Here is a 15,446-nt window from a genome sequence, read left to right on the forward strand (position 1 = left end):
GGAACAGGTAAACAGAAGTTAAAGTCAACAAATATCAGGGTTAACTAATGATCCAGATGAGTTATTCATTTCAGCATTATGAGTTTTCAAAACTCTCACTTTAAGTCAGCACCATACCCAAGAAAAAGCCCACTGAGGGAAAAGATTCACATAGCTGTGGTACAATAGATTTACAGCAGTAACACTCAAAAAACAAAGAGAAAACAACAGAGTGGTAACTATGTACTCAGTAAACAAGAGACTCTTGTCATCTTCCCCATGCCCTGCAGTTTTTTCTTCATTAGCCTGTTCTTTGGTCATTCCACTATTTCTCTTCAACATCCCAGGACTGCATGATTTTTGTAGTAATTTCTGAACTGCATTTTGAATTCAGAAATGGCTTGTACTGTGCTTGAACACAGGTCAGTAAGTGCTCACAGTTACGCCACCTAAACGAATTGCCCAAGGATGGGAAAAACAATTTGACAGAACAAAGCAGGTGCCTACAAGCTGTTCAGATAGACTGTTTATTTTAGATGTAGAAACCTTGGGCTGTTATTGTTTTTGTGGTTTTCCACTGCTTCACAAAAAACTGGAGAAAAAACTCTCTCATTCACTTTCATACTGGGTGTATCAGAATGAAAATCCACTGTTCCCACCCTGAATATTAAAGAATTAAAGTAGCTCTACACTTTGCATCCTCACAAAAAATACTCACGAACCTTAATTAAATAGATTTAGTGCAAGGAAGAAATACCCCTCTCATCCTTAATAGATGGTTTTCCAACACTGTATCCAGTGCCTGCTTTCTTTTCTGATTGTGGTCATTACAGCTGCCACTCCTTCTTTCAACATCATTACTTTCTCTAGCCAAGCCTCTCCTATCCACACAGTTGCATCCTTCTTTACACATTTTTAATTACAGAGTAATTTCAACCAACAATACCTGGAGATTTAAGTCAACATCTAAACATTAATATTAAAACATAGGAAAGGTCTTACCACACAAAGAATAGGATCCTTCTGATTATATTATTCCCTTCCTCCCTTCCACTAATTCCAAAGGGAAATTAAGAAACCAGTAAAAACACTGTCCCTGGACTTTGCTCGCGAATTCAAACAATTCAAACCATCCAACCATTGAAGCAGCACGTATAGAATGGAGAACAGGACTTTTTTTTTCCCCCAATTTCTTTTCACCCATCCAATAAATCACCATTTATTGTCACGGAATATTGTGCTTTGGTATCCACCCTTCCTTTTTCTGACCGCTGCCAGCAGTGGATAAGGAAAGTAGAGGGCAAAGTAGGGGCACAATCTTCTTATCCTACCACTCCCTTATCTTGAATGTTTGGGTTTTATACTACCCATGAATGCTACTTTTACTCACTTCTGTTACTCACAAGCTTCCTGGGTCACATCAGAAAAATCAATAATGTGCTGCCGTGTATTTCACGGCTGCACACATGGGTCTAAGAATCAATGTGGAAAGAGAATAAAGCTTGGGCCACTCTTCACTTCATTGTTTTCATATAATAATGCTAAGGACAAACATTAGGCCATCTTAATTCTGGACACCTATACAGGATGAGTTTACTGATTTCCACTCCATGTTTAGACAAAAAGCAGTAAGACCATTTCTGTCCTCAGGAGGCTACTTTAGGTTGCCTTAAGAGAAAACAGGGGAGGTTAAGGCATCACTAATGCCCAAAGTTTTGTGAAATAACGAGAGCTAAGTAAGATATACATCCAGATGTTCCCTGCAAACAAACCAGGTACATACTGCTCCTCAGCAAAATGATTCCATACACCACCTTCAAGCCTGGTCTTGGAGGCTGTGGCTCATCACTAAAGTATCAAAAAGTAAAAAAAAAAAAAACCAATTGCAGATACATCTTACCAATCCCATGCATGTGAGAAATAAGCATTTCATACATATGCACAAGGTAAAAATGCACCAGTGACAACTGCTGCTATGTGGAACTGAGGACGCTGAGCACACGTGGAAAGCAGCGCTGGTAGCCCTCCGCACAAGGAAGCGTATTCAGACAGTTACACCAAGGCGTAGGCACAGCAGACTGGCCTGTGATTGCTAAATTAAGGAAGTTCGTGTGGTTTGTACAGTTCATGTTTAGGTGGCCTTAGCTTTTATGCCTGTTCTATAAGGAAAAGGTCAGTTTTGATTCTTTGAAGGTTAATGGTGCTCATGTGGAAAATTATGTTTATTCTACACAAATAAACAGATGTATCCAAATAGAAGCTAATGTCAGATTGTGATAAAAACCTAATAACAATGAAAAAACAACACCGTTTGTCTTTACATCCCAGGTTTCAATTGAAATCCATAGTTAGAAGCATGACATCTTATTCTGTGCAGACATCTTCACATAGCTATACTGTTAGCAGACAGAGCCTTACTCTTTCTTTTCTTATCTAGAAGAAAATCACTGAAGTTATCTTAGTTCTTCCAGCTGTCCATCTTATTTTGGGATCTCAAGATCAATCTTGTAGATGACCCATACAAAAAATTCACACTGACATATTGACATAGCTGAACTGCTATATCCCTTGCTCAGCATCCTCTACTGTAGTTAGGTTTCTATGGCAAATAAAGGGCAGGAATAACCTATAGCATTTTTGCCAACTTTCAGATAAAAAGTTTGCTCCCTCTGGTGGAAGCAGTGACTGCAAAAGATTATTCTTTGAATCCACCTTTCCCCAGAGACCTAAAGCCAAGAAGAAAGCTTTGCTCTCGTAGAACCACTCTCATCTCACAGCTTATCTCCAATTTAACGACGGGTAAGCTGACATGTCACCAAGAGAAGCCATTTGTCAATCCACAAGACAACGCCAGAACGAGAAACGGACCAAGGTCCAACTTAGGCTTCACCTCAGAGAAAGGCGGTGGCAGCAGAGATACAAAGATGGCAGGAGCACAGGCAGCAAAGACAGCAGCCTAGGTGAGAGACACAACTAACAAAATCATTCAAGTTGCAACCTCGATGCATTATGCAACACACGATTCTCTAGCAGCCAAGTTTTTATGATAATCCTTCCCATACTCCTCTTCAGCTGTCAAGGGTGGGAAGGACATACCTGCTTCTACTCACTCTCTCCCCTAAGAGGACAGAAGGAATACTGTGATACATTAACATTCATTCATTGACTTTAAGGACCCAACTTGATACAGTTGTCAACTAGATGCTTCCTTGGTTGAGTAGCAAACTTCAGCTCTCCAGGAAGTGAAAACACAGTTCTTAGAAGGCTTTTCACTGCCAAAGAATGATTTAGGCTTTTTCCTATGATAAAATACAACAGAAAGATATGCAAGTTTGCCTTCACAAATCTACAGAGATAATTGTAGGTTCCTGTTCACGCCAAGCATCTTCTCTTGCACCAAATGACAGCAAATAACAATGGAAAAATTGGAACAAGAAGCCTATGAAATATGCATTAGCTTTTCCTGGTAGCCATTTCAGTTAACTTGGTGCAAGACAAAAAAAAGAGCCAAAGGAAGGGTTAACATAGTGACAAGTTATCACATAATACCTCGTTGGCAGAGAGGCACAACGGTGGAAAACAAGTTCTTCTCCATTCCTATAGCTAACTAGTACACTAGTACCAGAAAGAAATATCTAGGAACAGCTTCTGTTAAAGCAAAGCTTTTCTCTGGCAAAGCAGTTGAGCACAGTGAGAAGACCATTCTTACAAGTGTGTCAAACAGCTCTGGTAGATCTGTTCATCCTCCATCTTTTACAGTGAGCTCCAACTAGCACACAACCAACACCATTCTCAAACAAATCAGTGCCTCAGTGCATATCAAGCATTAAGTCAAAGAATTATCAATTTCCTACATTCAATCCACACACAGATGTAGATCTGATTAATTGGTTCAGTCTTGGAGACAGCAGCTCCACCTTCAACTGACATTTCTACTTCTGTTCACTACCAAATAGACATGGTTCCTCCATCCATTTGATAGGACACACAGACAGTCAATTAACATTGACACATGCTACCTGGAATTGTCCTCCCAGAGTTACATGCCTTTGCCTTCACTAAAACTTTAAAGCAGAATAATTAGACAGTAACAGCTTAAACTTAAATTACAATCACATCAGAATCTACTTGTGGTCAAAACTGAAACACAGAAGCACAGGAACAAACCCCATTCACCTCCACCAGTTCTCAGTGGTGGTACTATTCTGGAGCACCCATTTCAAGTACCTGATGTGCTGGTAATCACAGTATAGATTTTGCTCAAGTAGTGAAAAGAAAATACAAAGCAGAAAGCAGAGGTTTTTAAAAAACTCAGCTACATTTACATACCGAGTTATGCATATATATCACTGAACATCATGCATAATCTGTGAGCGCACACACACAAAGAGTACCAGCACTTTCTTTTTCTTCTCTGCCCTCATTCTCTCTTTTACTACCTTTGACTTGATTACACTGAACACATTTCACATTCTTTCTGTATTACACACTTACTATCAAGATAAACTCTCAGGCTGAGAAGTTACAAAAGTCTAACTTTGCCTTTTTTTTAGTTATAGACAACATTCTCCTCAGCGCAGCCTAATTTTCTAACTCTTCAATTCATACTCCAGTCATTATCAGTGCTCTTCATACACAACTGGACCTCTACTATGTACAGTCCACTGATATCTAAAACCAAAGTATGCAAACTTTAACTGCTTATAAAAATATTTTACACCATGTGTTTAGCCACCTTCCATTGTGATTATCCCAAAAAGCTTCAACAAAACTCAAATAGTAATTCATAAGGACATCTTGGCTTTACAGGAGCATCTGTTGCTAAACATTCAATACAGGGAAGTTTTCCAGGCTTTGATAAAAAACTAACTTCATTATCATCGAAATGCCGTATCCACAGCATTTAAAGTAAGTCTGGTAGAAGCTACACTACGTCATGAAGCAATTAAAATTATGACTACTATTACGTCTAGACAATTACATGATGCTAGCATCAGGCCATAAATAGATGGTCATCTCCTATTTGTGTTACAGTGCCCTGTAGCAGCTAAATGCTTTACTGAAACAAACACACAGCACCTGCCAAGAAGAGCTTGCAGCCTGCACACACAAGGCACTGAGCCATTTGGCGCCATCAGTCCCAGATGCAGGTAACACTGTAAGTCACACACAGCATCTCTTCCATCATACCAAGCCCAGTGTAAACTTCCCTGCTTTTGTCAGTTTTCTAGAAGACACTTTTTGGTCTGTATCCTTAACCTAACCTAAGGATCTCTCCCCTTAATTCAAACAAACTGCTGGGGGAAGGGGATAAGGAAAAGGAAAGAGCGTGTAGTCTGTGCACTTCCAAAACTCTTTACTAGTCGTGCTCCTCGCTCTGCATTTTGTTTCCGAATACTTTCTCACTTACTAGGTGTAGGTGGTAAACCCAAACCATGAAAATCTCCCTCTGTGTGAACACGGGCTCCTTTCCTGGATGCGTTTCGTCCATTCATTTACACATTAACGGAGATTGTTGCTTCTTTAGAAAGAATTATTTGTGGGAAACTTCCCGCTGCCACAAAATTTACAGGAGGAGTTACTTCAGGGTACTTTCCTTACGCATTCATCGCCACACGAATGTTCTGTGGAGTCAGGAGGTCCAGCCCACTTCCCCCACACAAACACCCCGCACAACTTCAGTCGTTAAGCCCCTCAAACCTCAGCTTCCCAGGCTGGTTTTGTAACCCGCCGGCGCTGCGTGCGGGTAACGGGATCAACAGCCCCCAGGGATCTTTACCTCGCTCGGACAAAAGGTACCCCAGGGACGCGCTGCCCACCAAGGCCCACGGGGGTTCCCACGAGCGCTCCGTGCCGCACGCGTTATTGTTTAAGGCTGCGCTTAGACACCGCTGCCGGACGCGCCCAGGCACGGCGCGCCGCCCGGCACGGGCGGGCAGCGCCCGGCGCTCGCACTGCTGACCCGACACCGGCCCCGCTGCCAGCCGCGGAGCCGCATCTGCCCAAAGCGGGATGCTAACAAGTTGGCCGTCCCGGCCGCGACCGCAGCCCTCGCGGCCTGACCCTGGGCAGTCCGAAGACGCGACCTGCGGGACGGGACGGGACGGGACGAGGCGGGTCGGGTCAGGCCGGGCCGGGCGGCGGCGCGAGCGCACCTGCACGCGGAGCGCGGCCGCAGTTCCCCACCCCGGCGCCCCCCCGCGGGCCGCATACGCCCCCCACCCTCCCCCAACCCTTCCCTCACCCACAGGGGCGTGAGGGGAACGGCCGCCGCCCCGATAGGCGCTGCCCACCCTCCCCCCGGTGGAGGCGGGGAGGATGGAGGGGCCGCGGGGGGATGGGGCGGGGCGGGTCTGCGCGGAGCGGCGCGGGGGCGCTCGCTCGGCGCGGCGCCGCCCCTCCCCGGCGAGCCCCCGGGAGGCAGCGGCGGGGCAGGCGCCTCCCCATCCTCACCTGGTCGACGGGCAGCCGCACGGCGTTGCTGAGGGGCTGCAGCAGCGTGGAGCCTGTGGTGCTGGTGGCCATGGCGAGGGCGCCTCCTCCCACGCCGACAGAACGGGCGACGAGGCTGGCGGAGCCGCGCCGCTCCCCTTCCAGGCTCCCGCGGCGGCAGCGGCGGCAACAACGGCAGCGGCGGCGCGAAGAGCCCCAGCCCCGCACGGCGCCGTGACAACAAGGGGCCGGCGCGCCCCCGCCGCTGACTGACAGCGTCGACGACCAACCCACGTACAGTATCGCCGCGGAGTGACGGCCGAGCTCGCCCAATCCCCGCCCCCCGGCGAGGTGGGCGGGATGAGGCGGCTCCCCTTCGCCAGCGACCGTGGCCCGGCGTGGGGGGCGGGAGGGGGAAGATGGTTCCTGGGCGGGCGGGGGGTCGTTGAGGTAAATCACGGGGTGGGCTGTGGGGGAAGGAGAGGAGGTGGTTTTGTGACGGCCGCTCTGCGCTGAGGGCTGGTAGGAGCTGCGCGCAGGTACCGCGCAGGGGTCGGCGCGGCCTCGCTCTGCGCCAGGCGGCGCTGCGGGGCAGGGGCGCGGCCGCGCCGCGCCTCGCCTCGCCCTCGCCTTCACGGCGTGCGGAGCTCAGGCCGGCGGTGAGGTGCGCGCGGCCTCGCCGAGAGCTCAGGGCGAGGGAGACGGGTGGGAGCACCTGAGGTGGGATGGCACCTCTGTGCGCGGGGTGGGGAAGCAGGGCCAGCGTGACAGGGCAGCTTCCCGAGGAAGCGGGGTGCTGGCAGCCCTGGGCAGGTGGAAGCTGTGGGGGTATCTGTGGCTGAGGGTAGCGCGAATCTGTGTGGCGAGGAGTGTGTTGAGGTACAGTCAGCCCGTGGTCTGCTCCTAGGAGTGTCCCCTTGGCTAGATCCGGGACGCTGGCAGCTCCGCGCTCAGTGTAGGCGATGGGGGGTGAGTGATGGATACACCCAGGCTGTGAGGGTGGCCTGGCACCTGAAAACATCACAAAAATTGGGTAAAAGCCACTTTCTACAAGCGCCTGTTGTCTTAAGGAAGTCTCTATGTCATGGCCGTAAGCCACATTTTTTTAGTTTATTAATGGCCTGTGCTTAAATACAGAAGCCTGAAGCAGTACAGCTGTGAGTACTTTCTCAGTAGGTCCAGCCTAGCAAGGCAACTTCCTTAAAGCAAGCAAGAAGCAATGTGATGCCGATGGTAAGAAACTGATGCTCAGCACAGCTCTTCCCTGTGGCCACTGCCCAGTGTGAAACAAAGAGTGAAGTCTTGAGTGCAAGCTTCACGTTGGGAAGCACAGCAGGCTCTACCAGAAGACCTCGTGCAGTAAAGTATTTATTAAATCATTCCAATATAGTGCCCTGCCCACCTCTTTTGTGTTAGACCTTTCTGTTGCGCTAGTGTTGAGGATTTTGTCTTACAAAGTAACTTTTAATTGTTCTAAATGATGCAGTGAAGGAGCCCCCAAAGGAATATACTGCTCCTACCTATAAAACTTAAGAATCTTGGGTCTCTTGAAAGAAAACTGCAGTTTATTCTTACACTTTAGTAAGTGTTTTTTGTAAGTATTGTATATTATACCTCTAAGCCATGCTGCCATCAGTAATTTACCCTCAACACAAAAATTTCGCTATTTTAAGGAGGTGAAAGACTGAATGTCCTGTCCAATATCATGCTAACAGTCTGAACCATGTTTGGAGTAGGGGCCAGGTATAGTGATTTACGTAGCCTTTTAAGCTCACAGTTAATGCTAATTGGGAGTAGCAGGAAAATGGAGGTAAGTGTAATTATCTGAAAACATCCGTTGTTGCTTTTACTGAATTTCAGACCACACTCTGTTTTAGCTTGTGGTAAGATCTTTTGTCTGCATTTAAAGAGACTGGCTAATAGGTACAAATAAGCGGTTTTAATTAGATCTCTTCACTGCATGACAGGCCATTACAATTGTGGTGGCATCTGCAGCTTCAGAAGCTATAGCATGATGTTTTTGTAGTAAAGCAATGAGAGTTGCTTTCAGAAAGGGGAACCTCCCCATACACACTTTTCCCAATTAGCTCCAAATCAGTCCCTTAAATCTAAACCTGTATATTATATATACATGTGAGTAACTTTGTAGGAATGCGGTGCCACTAGGCTCAGTCCATGTTACACTATACATTGTATGTAAAGACTAAACCGATCTTCTCTGGTTTTCTTTTAGTAAGAAGATCTATACCTACGTGGAAATCTTAACCTAAACATTCTTAAAAGAACACAAAATAACTGCTTTAGAAAAGGCTGGTAGCTAATTCTGAATCATAGTCTAGTCACAAGAAAGGATGGAGGTGGTGTTACTGTGACTTCCACGAAATATTCGCAGCAAATAATTGACCTACTGAATGAACTCCTTACTTTTGATAATAAAATGCTGAGAACAAGCTCATGATATCGCAGCAGAAATGTCAGTTGGTTTTCAAACACAGACCTTGATTTACTGGTAATTTTTTTTTTCAATCTATGTGTTAATGCAGTGCTCAGAAAATGCAATAGTATGCTTCCCTACATGACTTCTAGGATCTTAAGAGTTTATACTTGAAAGATTCATTTATCTATACTGTAAATAACAATATCATTATAAACAGTTACCAGCTATGGCATTGTGTTACATAATTGTATCTTTCACAAGCTTCTACTGGAGAAATGCAGTGTTTTGGGAAGATGTTCTTGGGCTCTTATTTAGGAAGGTGTGCTTTGGGGAGGACAACATCAAAGAAATACATCTTAAAAATAGTCACAGAATGATAGTCCCAAAATAACAGTCCCTTTGTAGTGATAGGGGAGACTGGTTACATGAAAGAAAAGAAGGGCTCCTGCCCCACAGAGTTTAAAATCTAGGTTCGCAAGTGAAGCATACAAATGTTGATTGAAAGGAAAGTAATAGGAAAATAAGCAATTTCTGACATAGAAAAGTAGCCTGTCTTTTGATGTCTGCTGTAAAATGTTAGTAAGGGCTTTCACGGGCACTGCAGTAAAACTAGGTCTTCTGCTTTTCCCTTTTCTTTCTACTTTTTTTATAAAGATTTCGTTACATATGTTTTCAGAGAACTTCCTGCCTGTGTGAGAATATGATGTTGTGTGTGGGAAGATGAAGCACTGGCTGCCAACAGGTAGCGTTCCGCATCACATTGACACAGTGCAATTAGTCCTCAAAGTTAAACGGTGCTGTGGAAGAGAAGGCTGGTGAGTGATACAAAGGAAGTAGCATACCCAGAGTAGTGGATCTATAAAATGTCATGTAACTTGGACAGTTTTCAAGAAACAATACTTACTTTGTTACTGTTTTAAATTTTTCATGTAAGAGAACAAGAATTGGTATTTCCATTAGGAAATTCTTTCCGCCAGAGGCTGTCAGTCAAAATGCAGGAGGATGTGTTGATTTAAATAATCCTTGGAGAGTAGCTTGGCATTAGATGAACTTCTTCTGATGTTCTGTGATTAAGTTTTTATGATCCCATAAGTGCTTATAGTTTTTAGGTATAAAAATAATCAGAAAGGCATCTTTCATTTCTACAGAGATTACTTAATCTGCCAGAATGATGTGACGTTGATGTAACAAACACCAGAGGTTTCCTGTAAACTTTGTTTAGTTGAATGGCAATTGAAGATTCTCAGATGTTTACAATACCGGTCTTCCCATATGACATTATACAATAAAGAACAAGAAACAGAAGCGCTGTGGTGGAGGACAGGAAGGGACAGTGGGACAGAGTAACTAGATGTACCATTGTGTTCAGTTTTTGTTGCTCTGTTTGTTTGATAAGGTCATTCTGGGAATGCATTCACAATCAGAAAATAGGAATAATTATTGAAACTCCTTTTAGCAAAATAGATGAAAAGGAAAATGGATTTCAGTGTTAGCTATAAAGAGGTGATCGCTTTTCCACAGGAAGGTCTTACTTGAGCCTTACTTACCTGGCTTTGCTTAGCATAAAATACTCAAGGCTTCATTCCGAAGTGAAGAATATTTCTGGAAAAGCTGCTGCCAGTCAGACTGAATTGCTCTTCATAAAAAATCTACTACTGACATTTTTGGCATTTGTTTATATCTTTGCCTCACCTTTCTTCCTAAGCAGTCTTCTGCTATTGCTTCAAATATTCTGTACAGCACAATAAGCCTCACACATGTCAGCTGTTTTCTGAACTAATATAATCTTTAATTAGCCAGTTCTGCTACATTATTAATTTAGTGCCCAATGTGATTCTTGCTAATATTAGTAGGGATTATTCATGGTGATACTGTTGATTGCCAGCCGAAGTAACATTTGTTTGGCGCTCTACTTAGGAAAAATATTAATACCTTTCTACAGTCTAGCTACAGGATAGCTAAAGTCGTGCTTTGACTCTTTTAGCAGAACATTTTTGACTTGTTGGTTTGGTCTTACAGCTACTCTGAGAGCTAGCAAGCTTCTCTCATTTAAGACAGCAACCAATTTCTATCATAAAACTGTTTTGGACCAACTTTCTTCAAAGTGCTGAAGTTTTGTAAATTCCCTGATGGGGAGATGCAACGATGTCTCTCAAAAATAGACTCATGTTCAACTCACTCCACTTTGGTTTTCATTTATAACACTAAGTCAATTAGTAAAATCAAGCAGAGCTTCATAAAGAGGGTTGGTTGAAAGCTGCCTTCACTATTAAGCTGTAAATATAAACTCTCAGGTACAGATCTTAGCAATCATCGTTTCCTCACTAAAGGAGCTTCCTGCTTTCATGACAAGGGCAAACCAACTGACTTCAACAAGTAGTCGTATGGTTACTGTTATAAATGAGTGAGTTGCCTTTTTAAAGCAAATTATACTGATTCTTTCTGGGGAAACAGTACAAATATTTCGGAGTGTAATAACTAGCGCCACTTGCAACTGGGGAATTGTCATTCTGATGATGGAAAAATTTGGGGAATAGAAGCCCTTTTTCAGAACTGTAATAAAAGTAGTGAACTGCAAACTAAGTTGTGAGTTTAAGAACAGTGTATTTGAGCTTAATTAGGTATTTACTGAGCTGTGACAATAATGGTGGATGGGAGAGGCTGGTGATAACTCTGCAAGGAGCCTACTACTATAAAACAGTATTAAAGAATTGACAAATTTATTGATTTAACTCTATTTTAAAAAGCACATTCAGATTAAACACATATGAATGAATTTACAGCAAGTACACAATTTAGTTTAATTTCTAGTCACACTGTAATATCAGGGCATGGAAATAACTGCTTTTAACAAGTCTCTCAGGTTTCTGGGCTTTGTATTGTGTGTCCTTTGGCTGAAAGGGGAGACCTGCCTTTTCTCGGTATCTGATGTTACAGGTTCTGAAGCTGATCCTTGCAGTTTAGAGAGCTCAGTTCCCAGGGTTCTTACCACTTGCCCTAGGTGAGTGCGACAAGATAGGACTAAGACTCTTCTGTATTTGGATCAATTGTTTCTGAAAAAATAATATGCCTTATTCATCCCAGAGTTGCTTAAGAATTCCTTTTAATGCCAAGATAAGCTTGCAGAGTAAAGTGAGTTTATTCTAAGAGCAAAGGTTGACGTGTAGGAGGGGTGCAAAGTAAATAACAAAAATACAATTTAAAGTTAAGCTTACCAAATAAGTTTTCCTTTCAGTTGCTTCAGGTTCACAGTTAATTCAGAGAAAGGGAGGACTGTGGAATTTTCTTTTTCTGTCCCCCAGGACTGGCTCGCCCTAAATAGCTTTCTCAGTCCATATGGTCAGTGGTACTTAGTTCAGGATGGTTCTTCCTGTGTTTATGAATTATCGTGTTCAATCCTGGTCGTGTTTCTGTTTAGTAAGGAGTAGGAATTTTTCCTTGAGGGATTTCTGGGGTTAGTCCTTGTCCATTCATTTAAGCTTCAATTACCCTCTTATTTTTGGAATATTTTCTGTGGGTTTTGTTGTAAGACATTTTCAGTGTACATGCATCTTATTAGCTTTACTGTCTGATACTAATTTTAGATTCCTTATAAAAATTGCACATATCAACACTGAAAAGGATAGGCTTGGTCATATCACACCTAATTCCTACTCATCTCATTGTTACTAATGTCTCCTCCTCCACACACAGTTTGGAGGCTTCTGCTCTTAAAATTACTCCCTTGCTACTTCTGGCTTCAGCAGCATCAGCCAGCACAGCTTGAGGTGCCACCTCTTTGCCAGCCACTAAGTCATGTCGGACTGCGTAGCAGCCAAAGCCAGTGGTGTGTGTTGGCATCAAGGTGAGTGTCAGGTAATGAGTAGGAAGTGGGTATTCAGGGTATTAGACTTGTCAGCCAGAGCCTGGAGCAGCCTGGTGCAATTGAACTTGTCACGGAGTCAGAGCCTGAATGTTTCTGGAATTGCTCCAGGTCCCACCTTCTTCCCCAGTGCCTTTCTCCTGCTGGGTACAAGAAGCAAGACATGGCTGCTGCCTGTTCGGGTGGGTAAGCATTCACCTTTCAGAGCAGCAGGATAGGGGAAGCATTACTCAACTCTGAGATCTAGAGACCTGAGAGGGAATGGACCTGGAGCCTCACACCAGTCAGCCACTGAGTGTAAAAGTATGCTGTTGAGATTTAATGTTGTTAGTTGCATCTTCCTTTGCTATTCCATCTCCTAAGTGTCCCTCTGTGAACATGTGAGGCCTTGTCCAAATGCAAATTTGTGAGACACAGCCATAATAGTGTAGTTCTCCCCACAGCATGCCCGATGCTGGAACCTTCTGTGAGCAGTAGCAACAATGTACATTAGTATTAAGAGTTTCTGATTGTTACTTCAAGTTATATACAAGCTTAGATATGTATTCCATTTATATAAGTGATGTTATTTGCATAAGCAAAGATGTTAATTTGTTCAGTCTTTTGGTCAAACAGCATTGTCTCTGAATGCTGTGTATAAACATGAAACACTTCAGGATATGAATTATTTTCCAGAAAACGTACTTAGGAAACTAAGGAAGCATTTTAGTAAATGGGGTATACCAATCTATATATAAAATCCAGATTTTTCCCCGTCAGTTCAATTAAAGCATTATCACATTGGATATATTTTATTCTGCTGTATTTTACACAGTTTTACATTCTTTTGACCCCGTAAACTGTATGTAAGAGTAGAGTTTGGCTGTCATGTCCTCTATGATTTTTGAAATGGATATTTAAGATGATAGCAAATTTAACACGTCTCTAAACTGTACTTGGGAATATTTAGGGCTGTGAAAGATTAAACTGCCTGAACGCATAGGCAGTATTCCATCTCTTGCTTTAAGATGGTAGCACCTTCATCACTTATGTGAAGATTAAGATACATGTGTGCATATAGCAAAAACTGTTCGTAACATCAACATGCTGTACTCTGTTAAGGAGATCAGAGTGGTCCATTTCATAAGAATTTGACCACATAGTTAGAAAAGGAAGATGTAGAGAGAAAAATCTGTCTGGCATGTTGCTGCTTGTTTTGACATTTTAATTGACAAATTATGAGTACATTTACTTTTAACAAGGAATTGTGAGTGCTGAAGATTTTATAGGAGCACTGGCTATATTTCCTTGTCTTGTTTAAACACAGAGTGCAATTATTGCAAAATTGAGAGAACAGTGAAGCACTTAACTCTTCTTAGTTTTCTCCTAAAAATCCCGTATTAAAGTAAAATTCTATTAAAGAATGTAGAACAGACAGCAAATCTTAAAAATATGTAGTTATTCTGTGGAAATCAATACCAGAAAATCAAAGCCACTTTAAAGGCATTTTTTAAAATGCCAGCAATTGTAGACATAGTTTAAAATTACAAGGGATATAAATCGTTAAGCCTTGGACTTTCAGTTACTAAGCTAAGCAATTGTTACTTGTCCTGTGGAACACACTGGTGTGTGGATTATTATGCAATTGACTCCTCAGATTTTTTTTTTCACCTTTTTTGAAAGACGCCAGAGCAAGAGGGTGCTGGACCACTGATTGGATTCTCTGGCGCTGTGAAGTTGTTCCATCTCTTCCTAACTATACCAGTTTCTGTTAGACACTTACTGTGTCACAGTGAAGAAATACTAACGTTGGGATTCTGCAGTATATAATGTTGCAGGGGACCCTTGAAGCTGAATGGAGCCCTGTTCCTGCAATGCTCCAGTCGCCTTAATACCATGAACTGTGATTGATGTTCTCAGGGCTGCACTCCCTGCTGTTTTAAACAGGAAGCTCTTCCAGTATCGTTTCAGTTCAGTGAACAAGGCTGCTTCCTTAGCAGTACAATAACAGGAATTTGATCAGAAACTTCAAAATTCAGTTCTCAAAGCCATGGAGATGATTGCTTTCATTTTTGCATTATCTCCAGTTTTTAGGTATAAAAGTTATGCTTTTTGTTTGGAAAAATATGGTTTCATATTCTTTTCACAAGGAGGAGTCTGGCTCTTTTTTGATTGCTATAATTTTGTTCCAGTTTTGTGAGAGATTTGTCTTCCTTTCTCTAAACCAGATTTATGTTGCCAGTATCACTATATGATTCTGCAGGCAAATGCCCTCAGTGACTTCTAATGCTTTTTTCACCTTTTAATATCTATATGTCATTCACCAGTAAGAACAGTAGTTTTAGATATTGATCAGGTACAGGTTGCTCAAGAGGCAATCCTCAGTCACTGACAGTGTTCATTTCCTACTTCTAACACAGATAGAAGAAATATCACAGCTAAACTAAATGGAGTGATTTATACAGCACAGCTAAATTATTTTCCTTGGATTTTACTGGTAAGATTTCCTTTCAGGGATCTCAGGCTATGGACATCAGTGGAAAAGTCTATAGCTCTTAAGACTTAACCTGACTTGAGAAGGTTCCAGTTAGGAAAAACAGATAGAACATACACAAATCTGTAGGATTTGGTGGGATTCATCCATGCATGCAGGGCTTCTTTCAGTTTCATCTGGAATGTCATGGCAATCAGGAGATTCTGAGGACTGTAAGAAAGCAAATATACCTCTCTTCTAGAAGGGCAAGGAGGAGAATCCAG

The 15,446-nt window shown here is 42.9% G+C and overlaps 1 protein-coding gene across 1 annotated transcript in view; it reads right to left on the minus strand.

The window, feature by feature from the left end:
* The window catches only part of MBOAT2 (membrane bound glycerophospholipid O-acyltransferase 2), a gene marked incomplete at both ends in the record, with an annotated part of 89,164 nt that extends 82,660 nt beyond the window's left edge, over positions 1 to 6,504 (minus strand). Inside the window, one exon of the mRNA XM_084260997.1 lies at positions 6,433 to 6,504. Within this exon, the coding sequence (XP_084117123.1) occupies positions 6,433 to 6,504 (72 nt within the window). The remainder of the gene's footprint in view (positions 1 to 6,432) is intronic.
* Positions 6,505 to 15,446: the final 8,942 nt, after the last annotated feature.

This window comes from Gallinula chloropus (genome assembly GCF_964237585.1).
Source record: "Gallinula chloropus genome assembly, chromosome: 3".
Taxonomy (NCBI): domain Eukaryota; kingdom Metazoa; phylum Chordata; class Aves; order Gruiformes; family Rallidae; genus Gallinula; species Gallinula chloropus.